The 15,731-nt window shown below is 35.6% G+C and overlaps 1 protein-coding gene across 4 annotated transcripts; it reads right to left on the reverse strand.

Moving 5' to 3' along the window:
* Positions 1 to 1,056: 1,056 nt before the first annotated feature.
* Positions 1,057 to 13,796, reverse strand: LOC107778454 (uncharacterized). 4 transcript variants are annotated; one of them, XM_075222648.1, is made up of 18 exons: positions 13,570 to 13,796; positions 12,509 to 12,578; positions 11,822 to 12,397; positions 11,548 to 11,733; positions 10,981 to 11,094; positions 9,725 to 9,783; positions 6,980 to 7,046; positions 6,851 to 6,902; positions 6,660 to 6,752; positions 6,457 to 6,540; positions 5,926 to 6,350; positions 5,037 to 5,098; positions 4,782 to 4,851; positions 4,481 to 4,561; positions 4,307 to 4,408; positions 3,772 to 3,896; positions 1,927 to 2,009; positions 1,057 to 1,389 (listed from the first exon to the last, which is right to left on the reverse strand). In XM_075222648.1, the coding sequence occupies exons 1-17, from the start codon at positions 13,614 to 13,616 to the stop codon at positions 1,937 to 1,939; spliced, it is 2,286 nt and encodes a 761-aa protein (XP_075078749.1). In that variant the 5' UTR covers positions 13,617 to 13,796; the 3' UTR covers positions 1,057 to 1,389; positions 1,927 to 1,936. The 4 variants fall into 4 exon arrangements, 3 of the variants coding, with proteins under 3 accessions (XP_075078749.1, XP_016454195.2, XP_016454196.2); XM_016598709.2 differs by having other exon boundaries at positions 1,927 to 2,014; XM_016598710.2 differs by lacking the exons at positions 1,057 to 1,389; positions 1,927 to 2,009 and adding an exon at positions 4,177 to 4,219 and having other exon boundaries at positions 3,770 to 3,896.
* Between the last annotated feature and the right edge of the window lie 1,935 nt (positions 13,797 to 15,731).

Below are 15,731 nucleotides of genomic sequence, written 5' to 3' on the forward strand. Positions count from 1 at the left end.
ATCAATAAAAGGAAAAAGTGTAAAAATGAAGCATTTTTGTTATTTTCAGTTTTTATAAAACAAGTAACTATCGATTAATCCTAAAAATGTAACAATAAAGCCTAAATGTCATGCGCAATATTTTGGTATTTTTCATGATTTAAAATGACTATAAAACATTAATAAACCTATTTTTTTGTAATTTTGTTTTCTTGTAATAAAATAAAGTAAAAGAGTAAAAATGAGTTGAAATAGCTATATTAGGCCTAAATTAAATATTTACGTGCTAAAATATGAAAAATCTTGGGGAGGGTCAAAAATCACATATCTACAGAGATATCCTTATTTATCCCTCCATTGTACCAAACGACTCTTAAGATTATACTTGATAAGCATTTTTCGCCTGGTTACTGTTTGTTGATCTCTAACCGTGCCCATGTGAGTGGCAAAAACATAGTCAGTCCAAATTTAAACAAAAGATGAGGATTACCGGGAGAAATTCAAAAATATCCCAATTTACAAGTGATCATTCAAAAATAACAACAGTTTCAATAGTAATCGAAATTTAGCCACATTTCATGTAAAAAAAATTTGAACAAAAACATTGTTCAAAATCCGAAAAAATACTCATTCTGGAGTTCCAGTATAATATACCGGTCCAACATAATATACTGGAGATTGGAGCACCAGTTCTCCAATTTCCAGTATATTATATTGAAAATTTCCGCGTGTTAAGAGTTCCAACATAATATGATGGAAGTTCATACACAGGTGCACCAATCTCCAGTATATTATGCTAGAACTTTCCGTGTTGCAGCAAAATAGTGACTATTTTTTAACGATTTTACAAACGCCGGCTATTTTTGAATGACCAATCCGAAAACTGGCTAGCTCGTGCTATTTTTACGATTACCATAGGTTGATGAAGAATAAAAGGTCAAATGATGTATACTTTGCGTGTAGAATAGAAAAAGAATGGCATGTTGCAAACCTCACTCCTGTCCTTTTCTATTTGCTCATTTAGCCAAATGAAGTATTTTCTTCTGATCTTTTTGAAGGGGACAGAGCGATTCACAATTGAGCAAAATGAAAGCTCACATTTCATAACGGCTACAAAAAGATGTCAAATTTCTTTACATAACTGTACAAAAGAATCAAATAACTGTTAATACAAAATTGAGTTGGGAGGTACGAATTATACTTCAACAAGACGTCTAAAGGACCTGCACATGCTACCAATTGGGGGTGCAGTCACCACCTCTTAATGATCAAACTTTCGGTATACACCTTCACTTAGCAGCATGTTCCCTATTCCTGCTGTCCGTTAGCTTCAGTCTTCGTACTGCTCATTTCTGGTCCTTCGTCTGCAGGTTTAGTTTCATTTGGTGATGGAAGATTGTTCGGCTTCCCCTGTCAAATAATTCATCATTGATCATTCTTAGGTCTGTTTTTTCTTAATCTTTCGTTCTTAGGTCTAAGTTGATACAGAAAGTTAAGGCTGACCCTTTAGGAAGAAGGGCCATAATAACCACTTAAACAATCATGATGTAAAAGAGATGGATCCTCGCATGCAAAATATAAAGTTACATCTTTATGACACTTTCAATTCATTGGTAATGTTGTCAACTTTTGTACAGGATTAGGCATGTCTAGTCCCCCATACTTGTTTTGTGAAGGTTAGGCATTATGTCCCCCTTCTTCATGTACGTTCATATTGGATATAATTTATGCTTAGGGGTCTAACCCCCAACCATAATGGTAAGCTTTTGACTAAAGATATCACTCAAGCAATATAATTTCACACCACTAATTAATGCATCTTCACTAGTTAAGCCTCCTGTAAAACTATTCTGCTTATATTTATCATTGCCAAGAACAGATGCTCTTATTTATCATTTGTACTAATAACAGATATTACCCTATAAGTGAGGGGAATATCAGCAATACCTTGTTCCTATCACGCCAACCAAGGCCGAATGATAGTAGACCTGTCCTTTTTGCTGGTACACCTTGCGGAGAATCTGGTCTTACTGACCTGACAAATACATGGTAACTTTAATTCATATACGGTCAAACCTCTCTATAACAACCTCGTTTGTTCCAAATATTTTTTGGATGTTACAGCGAAGTGCTGTTATAGAGAATATATATTATAACATAACATAAAAATTGGTTCCGGAAAAAGCTTGGCTTTTATAGTGAAATGTTGTTATATAGGGATGCTGTTATAGAGAGGTCTGACTGTATACACCAAAATAACTAGAAACAAAACACTTAAAGTGATTTTGGATGAGAAACTCCTTAACATGTACAATCACCATATTTTATGACACAATAATCTCGTGGCTTATACAGTGATTCTTTCAGTAACTATGAAAGGTTCTTAAATTAATCTACTCTTCAAAATCTCTGTCAAAGACAGAATACCAACCAACACATTACCAAGACGTTGTTCAACTTTATGAATATTATTGAAAGAACGGATCTCAAACTCTTAACAGCTTAACAACTAAAGCTTAGACTTGTTATGATAGACACAGGAGAGAGTAAGGATGCTGAGATACTTTAAGACTAAGTAAAATGCTCGTGCAAGTAGTTTTAACTTTTTCTTTCACCAAATACCAAGTGCTAAAAGTATCATATCGCCAAAAAATAAGGGATCGGCTGAGGGAAACAAATCATAAGTAAATATAATTATTTTATTTTCCAACACCTGGGGCAACAGGCGTCACCATACACTGTCTGCTGACACTTGGGCTTGGTCTTTTCAGTTTAAAAAAATTAGATGATTGCTTAATCATTTTTGTGCAGGAACTTTTCCTAGTAACAGAAATTAGATAGCAGCTTGTCAAATGAATCTATTTTTGCATCCCAGGTGTGTTTAAAACTACCAAACTACCTCATTCCTTTTCCAGTAACATCTTCCTACACAGCCACAACCACAGCCATTGAACTTCTATTTTGTGATGCTTTCCACCCTTCATTGACCACCTCATAATCCTATGTGTGCTTTCATAATGTACGTATCTAGATTTAAGAATTGTCTTATATGCTTACTTCATCAATTATTATTTTTTATTTGCAATAGAGTTGTGCAGCTGGCTAATAGTCATTTACCCAATCCACATTCAACCTCTGTTGTTTCATGTTTGGTGATGGTTCCCTGCTTCTTTCTAAGTCAGACTAAGAGCATATTTGTTACATTAAATAGGTTATTCTCCTCTTTCAAGCTGTGTCCTGTATAAAAGTTAAATTGAGCAAGTGTTGGTGAATCAGAGTGGTTCTTCCGCACGTTCGTTGCCAACTAACAACCCCTTATCAGAAAGTGGAGTCATGGAACTATTGAGGTGAATCGAAGTTAGCTGCTTGAACAAAACAATATTTTCCTAGAAGGGGCAGATTGGATTTAAAGAAATCTCTTTCAAGTCTCCCCGAAAATCAGATGACTACTTTTGTACATCCCTGGTCCATCTTCTGAAAGCGCTCTTAGCTGTTGGAGTTTCGTTGACAGTGGAGGGGTATCATGGGCAACGCCATGGACAGTCAAGGGATTTTTGGCGGCTTGGGGAGAGAGTCGTGTTGGGAGGACTAAGAAATTTTTACAAATGTTACCCAATTGATTATTTTGGTGCATCTGGAAAGGAACACGAAAGCTATTAATGTTCGCATAGTTCACCAGACGTCAGAAAAGGAAAATTGCCATGTTCTACACCTACCTTGGTTGCACAAGGACCATTCATAAGAAAAAGAGAAGATGTAAAATTTAGGGAATAACTCAGAACTCTCACACACCGTGGGGAAGATAGAGCTTTGACTTGACCAGATTCATACTGCAAGGTAGCTTCAAGCATTGATTCAGCCATGACAACTCTCTTCTCCATCTGAGCAACAGAAGCCATAGCCTTTTCGTACTTTTCCTGCATGGAAAGGTTGTTCAGGAAATTTAAGTATCGCGTTATGAATATATTATGCTGAAACTGTAAGGTAAATGCCACTACTGTTGGCTTCACAAGAGCGCTTTTAATTGCAAAAACTTAGCTATTTCATTACTTCTTCTCAAAAACTCAATGCATTAAATGACACAAGAACGATTAGTAGTGATGGACTCACAAGTACTGTCTTGGTGCTGGGCCAATTATATTAATGAAGTCTTACTACTTATCAAATAAGAGAATTAGCCATTGAACCACTGGATACCTTCCCAAGCTGCAATTGGCTAGTTGGAGTTTTGAGCAATCACCTTGGTAAATGTGCTTACGCATCAAAGAATTGTAATAGTTGCTTCACATAAACAAGTTAAATTGTTCATTGGTAATGGATATCAAACCTGAAGAACATGTACTGCATACTTTTGAGCAGCCACATCCTGCTCGGCAGCAATCCTAGCGTCTTCCGTGACCTTCTGTTCTTGCTCAACCCGCATCAAAACCTACAGGTTATATCTTAAGCATGTAAATATAGCTTTAAGAGCAGATTTACAGGATATACTTCGTTTAACTACCTGAAGCATTGCTTGCTCTTGCTCTTTCTTATCATCAAGGGCTTGTCGCAGTTCAGCCACTTCCTGCTCCAATTGCTCAACCTGCAGATTGTCGACAAAGCATCAGAATAATATGTTGACAACAGAATTTTCTTTGTTTTGGGAAGTCCAGAATAAGCTAAGATTTTATGAATAGAGAAAATAAAAATTTACTAGAAAAGTCTGTTTCCAAGTGAAATTTCCATCCATGTTTAAAGTGCATATAACTTACAATCAACCAGAAACATGAGTACTAAAATTAAACATATGTAAGAACATATACTCTTGCACTTAATTGTCGTCGGTTATCTTCTTTGACCATCTCCACAAGCGCCGTCTCCAACTCTTCAGCTCTGGAAAAGAAAATTACCATTTTTATATGTTTAGGTTAAAACCTTCCTTTTTCATAGTTTAGCATTGTCAATATCGAAATTTGTGGACACAATATTCATGATTTAATCACAGAACAAAAAGTACTACAGGAGATTCCGCATCAAAATGAACCAAAAGTTGGACTTTTGAAGTAAAAAAGGCAAACCTCAGGGTAGCTGCTCTCTTCTCTTCCAGCATCCTACAGAGCTCAACCTTCAACCAAACAACCTGCACAAGAGCTGTTAATAATTGCACTTTAAAAAGAGATAGTGGTTAATTACTTTAGTTACTATAACAGACAAGTAATTTTCTTAATCACAGAACACTAACAATTGCCACGGAACTCGGAGGAGTACTGCCCTGGACCTCTACCCTCTTCCCACTTATATGTCAGGATTTAGTCCTCAGCAAGGTTCGAATTCATGCCTACTACACATCATTTTACTTCCTTTACCGTTGCATCAAAGCCCTGGGGGTAATATATTTCAATAATCTACCTATTTGCCTAATTTTTCTTCATGCACAAAACACATGTAATAGAAACCCCAATGCAGTATGCACGGAGTTCTACAAACAAAGACAGTAACAAGACTGACCCAAAAAAAATGCAGCAAATTCAACTTTCATTAGAAATTGGTTGGGCATGAAAGTCCCTGCCAACGATTCAAGGAGAAGTTGGAGATTCAGTTGGGTATTTAGCAGATGACAAAGGAATTCCCTCTCAGCATTCATTTTGCCCATACACATAAGATAAACAAAGAATGTATCCCCATGGGGTTCCTTGAACTATGAGATAGGTCAACACCAAAAAGACGAAAGAATATATCCTTGGAGATTCTCTCGAGATATTGGACGTCAAAAAACCACAGGTTTTTTAATATCAGGGACAATGTAAAGTTGACAAACATTATTTTTCTCAAAGTGTTAACACTGAATGTATAAATGGAAGTACACAAATCAAAATGTCAGCCTCGGCTGGAAGCCAAGTAAAATAAGGTGAAGAAGCCCAAAAGCGACTTCTTTATTGGATATACTAGGAGGACTGAACAAGTAACCTGTTCTTGAACATCTGGAAGGGAATCCACATGTGAATCTATATTCAGGTTGTTGAGATATTCATCCAGACTTGCGGAGTTGGAATTTGAGTCTGATGTTTTATTGCCTATTTTCTTATCACCTGGCCGTTCCTCCGGCTTTGTTTCTTTTATAAATGATTCAGGATCATGCTTAAAACTATACAGCTTGGAGGCAAGACCTTTTGGGTCTTTCCTAACAGGCCCTCCCTGTGATCTCTCCTCAGTAACTGCAAGAACAGCTGGCCGATGTTTTTCTCTCAGTGCTAGCAATCTATCTTCAGTGACATTTAAGAAACCCATACAAGCTGTCAACACAAGTTGGCTACTATCAAAAGTTGAGCCAGTAAGGGATTGAAATAAAGTGATTGCATCCCCAGCGTCCTTAGTTGTAACTACAGCAGGACCTGCAAGATTTTGTTATGATCATAATAATTGTCTAAGATAGCCTCAGTTGCTCCAGCTAAACAATTTTGGCATGTAATGAAGACTAATCACAATGAAATGTACTACCATACAACTCCATCAAAGCAAGTGCTGTTCGAAAGAGCATGACACGATTTCCCTCAAAGAGAAGCACATCCCAAACTCGAAGAACTGAAAGCAAAATAAACCATCAAGACTAAAAACTAATCAAATAATTTTCAACAAGAACATGAACTGTTAAAACCAGCTATAAGTTTAATGAAATTTCCACATCAGAACAAGAACCTTACCACTTTCCCAGGGAAGCACATTTACGAAAATTGAAAGAAACCAAGGTCCAGAAATCCATGCCACTTGCATTCCCAAGTAATCCAGATGATTGACTGCAGAAAAAAGATCATCTAATAAGAAACAGCAATTGGAGTGTTTTGATGTGGAAAGCAGACAACCAAGATAAAACAGATAAAAGCAATGGACAGACCAAGTTTCGGAAACCTTTCACGCACTAACTCCTCAAACACCAGTTGATCCACCTAATGGGAAAAAAAGATCATTTGTATGAGTAATGATCATCCTGCATAGCCAGAATCAGGTCTATGGTTATGCAAACCTGGGATTCTATCATTTCTTGCGAGTAACAGCCGTCAAAGTATTCATCGATAATACCCACCAATGCCCTGGAGATTCAAAACAACCCGCCCATAACGGTATTTAGTTGCATTAATGAAAATAAATATAAAAAATAAACAACGTAGTTCAGTTACTAAAATAGCATGAATGAAGGTCTCCAGATATTGCCAATAAACAACTCAACCTCAAGAAATGTATAAAATACTTCGGCAATAACCACTACTGTACGTAAAAAAAATATACATGTATATTTACAAGTCACATGAAAGAAAGCCAATATTCTAGATTGTCCCTTGTAGAGACGTAACAGCTCTAGTTGCTTCTGATGTTCCACCATAATATCAACCTTGCATAAGCAGTCTTCTAGTTGCAGTTTTGACAAACTTAACAATGCCCAATTGAAAGAAATCCACAAGGGACGAAGTTGATAAAGAGTAATCCTACTTAAACAAGTAAACATTATAATGCATGAATAAAAAGCGTAAGAATAGAAATGGTATAATCAACCCTATAGAATCTGATATTGAATTGAATCTTCTGTCATTTTAGTGAAGTGTAAAAAAAAGAGAGAAAAATCTGAGAGATCTACAAGGAAAAGAATTTAGCAGTGCAATAAGCAATATTGTACAAGTCACAAGCATATTTTGTGCAGATGCAAATCATTCTTTATGGATTATGCAAGGCAATGGATGATATGAAAAAGCTAAAGGCTAAAGGCTGTAGTAAACTGATTAATGAAAGTTTTAATAGGTTTAAAAGAATGAGTTAGAAAAGCCCAAAGCAATTGTAGAATACCATCCAAGAGCCACAACTCATATACGAATGCATAAAAGGGAGGTCGAGAAGGGGGAGTTCACAAAACTCTGTAGCTTTGCTCTTTCTTTTCTGAAGGGTGTCGGGTGAAGTTTGGAAACAGGTGTATCACCTGTTTATTTTTTAGTTCTTTATCTTGTCTCAAAAAAATTAAATGTTTGCTAAATAGAACCCTCCACAATTGAGAAGATTCAAATAAAAAAGGTAAAGCTTAAAATTAACATTAGCAAAGCGAGACTGGCATTTGCTCTACACTAAAGCTAGTTGTCACCAAGAAAAAGATCTTTCTAAGTTAAGCCCAGGTACATGTATCCCTATCTTCCTCACCCCCCCTCCCCCAAAAAAAATTAAATTGACTATTAATGGTCATGCTTGACTTGCACAACCTTAAAATGATCTGATTTTTTAATCATGTACTTCATTCAAGATGCAAATATTTTTATGAAATTCACAACACATAAAATCACTTTCTCACTTTCTGAAGAAATGCCAAAGTAGGGTGGAAAACTTCTAGCAATAAATTGAGACAAATAATGGGGTTAAAAACTTTTAGCAATAAATTGAGACAAATAATGGGGTTGTTTTGAAGTATGTGAGAGAATAGTTTTAAAATGTCAAAATCATGGCAAGATGAATAATGAATTTAGCCATTGTAAACAACAACAACAACATACCCAGTATAATCCCACGGGTGGGGTCTGGGGAGGGTAGTGAGTACGCAGACCTTACCCCTACTTGGAGCAGTAGAGAGGTTGTTTCCAAAAAACCCTTGGCTCAAGAAAAGGTGGAAAGGAAGAATAGGGGAGAAGAAGAGGAGGAAAGAGGGGGGAGGGGGGAGAAAGGCGATAAGCAAAGAGGAGAAAAAGTAGCATCAAATAGTAACCATCAGGGAGCAACAATTTTCAGTAAAAGGGAAGAAAAAGTAGCATCAAACAGTAACAATCAGAGAGCAACAATCTCAGTAGCAATTTACAAAAACAAAGGACGTGGTTGCAAAGTACCAGATACCATAACAAACTAGAAGGAAGTAACTTTCAACCCACAGCAAGAATATTACTGGTATTACTGGTAATTAACACTACTGCTCTATTTTCACATAATTATTTTTTAGTAGTCCTTCAAAAAACACTAATCAGATGAATGGCGGGACATCTAGCCAGTAATGAAAGTAATTTGAGTCTTAACAAGATCATAGATGCTCTGATACCATGTTGAAAAAGTATAATCTTTAGATGAGATGGTCATCCCAAACTAGAAAAGCTTCTCATCGATTGTTTAACAATGTACAAAAGATGCTCCTTATATAAGAGTCTTAGGTTATATATATTTAATAGATAATTAATCCATAATAACCAAATATTCTTTAAGTAAAAGAGAATATACTAAGGTATCCTATAGAATATCTTATAAGATTTTCCTTACTAAAATACGATGAATCTAGACGAGTATGAACCTAGACATATATTTACTTGATATTCTAACAATTGGTTTTTGATAGGTATGTGCTAACAATTGTTCTCCTTAGTGCTATGAGTCTGTGAGCTTGCACCGCAGTTATTGTTGACTAGCTCTTGATCATTCATCTGTTGAAAACCAACACAATACTCAAGAACTAATGAGCAACTGAACTTCCCTAAACTTGTTGGTGGAGTTATTCACCCTACTCTCCAACTCACATAATAGATGAACCATTCCTAGTGAATATAATTAAACAAATGTTTGATAGAATACTTTTCCAAAAGACTGTAATTGTTACAAACTTTGGACTTACATAAAAAAAAAATACTACGGAATTAAATAATTAAAGAGAAAAATATAAGCTCCATCTGCATTCGAGTAACATTCTCTCCCGGGGTATAAAATGAGCATTCCATGCGAAAAGAAGATATAAGAAGTTTCACTGAGAACTTACCAAAATGCATTTTCTTCTGGCATCATTAGAAGTAAGATACCAGCAAAAAAATTCATTGCCTGCAAGAAGATAACAGAAAATAAGGACATATGGCTTAGAATGCAGGAGGAGCAATCAGAAAATAAAACTCCATGCACATCAATGGAAAAATGAAAAGAATAAGTACAACCCCAAATGGTAATTGCTTCCATCTAATCTTGAGCTGTTAAGGAAAATACATCATGTTTAGACAAGGCACCCCCGAATTCTTAAAAATCATTGCAACAATTCCTCTTATTTTATTTCCCTTTTTTATTTTGGAATTTCATGGATTTCTCTTTCATTCATTATTTTATGAAAAATCGAAGGCACAAGTGTAGTTTTCATAAGACTACAGCTCCTTTTCGAGTAAGCACCTCTCATCTAGCTTAAAATTACCGTTGCCATATGCAAATGAGCCTATATCAGACTCAAAATTCTCTATTTATTCATCCCACCCCCATGTGATGGGGTTGTAGAACATTGCCAAACGTTTCTCTTCTGCCTCGGTCTCAAACAAGTCCCACAATGCACAATCTTAGACCTTTTTTATCAGGAGCTCAACCTTCAACCATAATATGGAATGTGTAATAGTTTGTTTACTTAGCTAACACGTATTCCCTCCATGTCAAACGAACACATCGGCAGAAAGATTAGAACAAAACGAATTGAATAAGATGAGAATTGAGTCCTAGGCTGTTACCAAACAAGTCATAGATGTGTTCAAAACAAATTAAAGTACATACAAAATTAGATTGCTTCTAGAAAAGAGGTCAAATCAAGACCACATACCATAGATGGTAAAAAAACAGAAAGGAGATCCCATATTAAGATTAGATTGTTATAGTTGGAATCTTTTAATGTAGAACACTTACGCTAGTAAAGAAAAAGTGCCAGGTAAATTAATTGCTATTAACGAAAATGGGCCACATAAATTGAAACACATAGTGGGACGATATTCATATATTAATACCCATATAGTTAGTATTTAGTACTATTCAATCAACAGTTTTATCTCCACAACTTGTTGTTTCCACATTCGTCGGTTCTCTCCATTTCTGTACGAATTTTTAAGGTGCTACATTAGCATTTATACTCTTGGAAGATATCCTCATCTAGCATGTCAACTCGACACAACTTATAGTCTCCTTCCTCATAACTAAAAGCAGGATTTTTGAAACCAACATTGAGGAAACGAAAGAAATGGTAAAGAAAACACTTCTGTGAAAATGTCACACCTGGCAATACCCTACATCTGGATTGTGTCGAGCATATGCTATAAGTACACGCCTTAAGGAATTTCGACCATTCTCATCTAGTGCAGGATGCCCAGGAAAGGTTCTAGGAAGATCCTGCAAATATCTGAAGCATTAGCCTGGAGAGTAACATCTGCTGCATGCAAAGAAAATGCAATCAAACATGAAATGAAAGTGATAATGTACATACAGATATGTGCGGCCAGTTATATGTCAATGAAAGAGCAAGGGAGAAAAGAAAAAGCAAAGAGAAGAATAAAATGTATGAAAGTGGATATGATACACTAGTCAAAGAGGATGAACATCCATTGGCAGCTGGAAATGCATTAGTGAGGAGGATGCTCAAAATAAGCAAAAATTGGTAGAACTTGATTTTGGACAAGTGGAAAAGAGAAACTCAAGAAAGGCTGAAGATGACAAAGATTATTTCTGAAGTATCTGTTACAAACACATTGTTGAATGACCAACCAGAATGGACCCTAAAAAGAAGTAGCACCTACGAATTGAAAAGACTGAACGATAAAGTCCAGGGCCCATGCATCTAATGACCTTCTCAATCTGCTTTCTCAATTTCTCTGGCACGTGAGCGCTTTCTTTACTCTGTTGCTTATTCTCTTCAGCCAATGACGATTCATCATGCTCCTGACCATCACCAGTCTCACTTTCTGGATCAAGCAAATCCACGTAATATCTCTCCAGCCGACGTGCTTTAACTCCAACAAAAGCTTGCCATACCTGGACAATCAATTGGCCTTAGCTACAAGATTGTTTTTGATGTTAGGTTTCAGAAAACCATTAAACTGGTAGAAATGCCAGGAAATACCTCTCCCCTAAGATCCCTTGGAACTCCTCCACGAACAAGGAACTCGAGCTCTTTCCAAGGAAAGGAAAGATCAGGAGAAACTACACTGCCGGCAGTACCTACTTCTGCAGAGGTATTGGTAGCATCACCCAATTCTTCATTGACAGAACATTCTTCCCCATTTTCTTCTTCTGACTCCTCTGGCTCTTTAATAGTTGCAAGATGATTGTGAATACCAGTTGACACTTCAGCTTTCACATTTGGTGTCTTCTTCACACGAAAGCTCATCAGATGATCAATGCGACTCAAGGATGCTCTGATTTCGGCCCACGTATAAGCCTGACAGGATTTTGCTGGTAGATAAGCTGACAACTCCCCTTTAAGATCACTTTCCGTTTTAATGTCTGAGACTGGCTTCTCTCCTGCTGAACCATCACCTTCTTCTTGAGACACGTGCGCAGGAACCGTTTGCTGCTCGTTCCTAACTTCAAAATCCACAGTCTGGACGTCCAACTTCTCTGAAGCATGTGGCTGATTTGATTCTTCTTGGTTATCAAGAAAGCTCTTCCACTTCTCTGATCTTTCTTCTTCCTCTTCCTAAAAACATACATATTAAACTGTGTTAGGACTTAGGATTACTCCAGTAAAGATTCAGATGATTCATGCATTTCTATCAGAGCACAGCACAGCCAAACACCTAGCAATTACCCTATATATAGTAGCGTACTCTCTGTATCTTTGAAGATGTTGTGGTCTCACAGTAAATCCATACGCATCCCTGTCAAAACAACAAAAGATTATGCTTTACATTTCTACTAATTTTACTTTCAGATGCACATCTCAACAGAAGTTTAATCGCCAAGTACAGAAAACCAAAAGTTTAATCATAGCTTTTGTGGGTGAAAAGCAGCATGAAGGTGGTGCACAAAAGAAAACGCAAAAACAGTCAAATCCTGCTAAATTGTACAAACATGCACTTCAATTGAGCAATTTAACCAAATTAATAAGTGAAGGGCCAAATCAATAGCCAAAACACTTATACCTGGCATCAACATCCAAAGAACGCTTACTCAAGAAGGATAACAACATACTTCATCAAAGCCTCCGACCCTACAGCCCATGTCGCTCTTTTTTCACCTCACGCAAACTCAGATCACAAAAACACATAGACCAATTGACATGAAATACATTCCTCCCACTAACACATTCCCTCTTTCCACCAAGTTCTCGGATTCGAGAAATTCTTCCCCAAATTCGAATACTTATATAATCAAATGCCCCTGAAACCCAATTCTACTTCTTATCCAATAAAAAACAAAATCTAATAATTCAGCCAAAATCTTGAATCTATCTCTATCCCTTTAACTCACAACTAAAAGAGGTATATACAAATAGCTACAATTTCACCGATTTTTTTTAAAAGGTTCTTTATTCTGAATCAATAAGTGATCAACAAATGAGTCATCAATCATTCAAATGAGTTAACTCGCTAACCATTTCATCAGAAAAACTAAAAATTGGTTTTTTCCCTATATTATAATCTAATAGCCAAGTGTAAATTTTCCATGCATAAACATTTCTTGAATGTCGGCCTTAGTTACACCTGTGCAGCTCAAATACACATATACATTGAAAATAATTATAAATTCCCATTTTCTAAAAATTAGACCTATTGTTACGTGCTAATTTACACTCGATGCAGATAAAACCGTAAATGTGGATAAATGTGAGCTTATTTTATGTGGAAAGAAAATAAAAAAAAAATGTACCTTTTGGGTTCAAAAATGGGGAAAAAAGGAGAACTTTTAACCGTCATTTTTGGAGGAGCTTTGGATCAATGGAGAAGTGGGAATCTAGGGTTTTCCGGATGATCGAATGGCTAATTTTTCATATCGGAATTCAACAGTTTCTCCTTAATCTTCTCCCTTTGGCTTCGCTCTCTGTAATGTAATATATGCGGGGGTTGAAATGTAAAGTGAAACTCCTTTTGAGGAGCGGGGTTTTAAGGTAGGGATCAGTATTAAAAAGGAAAAAAAAAAAAAAAAAAGAGAGAGAGATTACAGTTTATATACCTTGGGGTATAAATTGATACTTCGTTCACTTTTACTTATCACGTTTCGCATTTCTAAAGTGAATTTAATTAATTTTAAGCTAAATTACATTAGATTTTCTTAATATTTTAAAATTATAATTTAGATATTCGAAAACTATATGAAAAACACTATAATTTGTAGTTTTTCTCATATCGATATGGTGATATTAAAACATTGGTCAATGTTTATGTAGCTTGACTCTCGATTAGTAAAACGTGACAAGAAAAAGTGAACAAAAGGAGTATTTAGTTACCAAAAAAATTGATATTTTATGTTGATTCAACTATTTGTATCAATGTGAATGTAAAGTGTATACTTCGAAAATATACAACTACATAAATTTTATAGTGTAGACTGCAGTATTATAAGTGCATATCAACTATTTCATTAGATACATACTATCTCTCACATATACATATAAGATAATGCTCGCCCGCTGCAGCTTACGTAACTAAGATGAAATCACCTATTCTTTTTCAGTTTTTGTTGATATTTGAATTGAAATTTCTTATTTTGCCAAAATAATAATAATAATAAAAGTAATTTAACCAAATTGTTAAACATATTAGATAAATTAAACCATATATGAACTATTTTGGCTCGTATTGGTTATTATTGATTTTTTATTTTTATTATCTTTTCTATTTTTACTTGTTGTTCTACTAAACATTTTCTTTCATCGTTTGCATATACTTTGCGAAATATATGCATCCAAAGAACTAGAGTGTAAGATTGAAAACAACCAAATTCAAAATAAAAGTCTAAGCCCCGTGGTAGAAAGATAAACTTCATTATATTACAATGTAGAGTATATATTGTGTATTACGGTTGGATTTCGACTTATTTTTTAATATTGAAGTAAATGAAACATGATTGAATTTATTCTAGATTTAACATCAAATCAAAGAATAATATTGGTTTTTAACAATTTATGTCCTTTTCTGTTAGGTTGATACAATATTTCTGCTCCAGCCCTACTAGGTGGTAGTTGAAGTGTTTTATGATGAGAATGATCTGCACTTATTTTGGTTGTACTTTGATGTGATATATGTTAAACTTTGCTATTGTCCTTTTCAAAAGACCACATTTTAGTTTTATGTCACTTAGTTTGCTTATAAATACAGCTATATTCGCTCTTCCTACTACCACACGATGGAGCAAAAACAAAGACTACAGAACTTGATAGCCTCGACGGAAAAGGGTCAAAATTTTCCTATTGCTTCGTAAATAATTTAAAATTATCCTCTGTTTACCTTTGGTCCAAAAATATCCTCATTGTTATTTCAATTGCTAAAGCTATCCTCGATTTGACGGCACCAGATGTGAGCCTCATTTTTAATGCGTTGGCAGCATTTTACTAGAAAATTCTTGTAATGCTGCAGTGAAGGGGAGGTGATCCATCTCGCAGAGGGAAGCCATTGGGCGTCGCTTCCCTGTCTGCTATTTCGCAGCTTTCGTTGATAACGTTCATGAGGCTGGTTGGGAGTCACTTATTATTCTCATCCTTTCTTCTCTGTTACCTAACATGTTGGGATTCGTGACGACAAAGAAAAGATACCTTGCTCTTGCCCTTACGTTAGTAATAGATCTAGAGGAAACTTAAAATTTAACTAGAAAATCCCTACAGACGACGCCAAATTGTTTGACCAAAAAGTATAATTCTTGGATCAGATAATTAAATTTATGTATTAAGGGGTTAAACCTAGTTAATAATAATATTTCTAGATGCGAGTTACGAAAGCGTGATTAGTGTTGGGCAGATTTGGTAGAAATGTAATAATGGTGTATAACAATCATTCCAAGTAACATGAGTAGTAATAGAGTATTAAATAGCAACG

The sequence above is a fragment of the Nicotiana tabacum genome, chromosome 10, assembly GCF_000715075.1.
Source record: "Nicotiana tabacum cultivar K326 chromosome 10, ASM71507v2, whole genome shotgun sequence".
Classification (NCBI taxonomy): Eukaryota; Viridiplantae; Streptophyta; class Magnoliopsida; order Solanales; family Solanaceae; genus Nicotiana; species Nicotiana tabacum.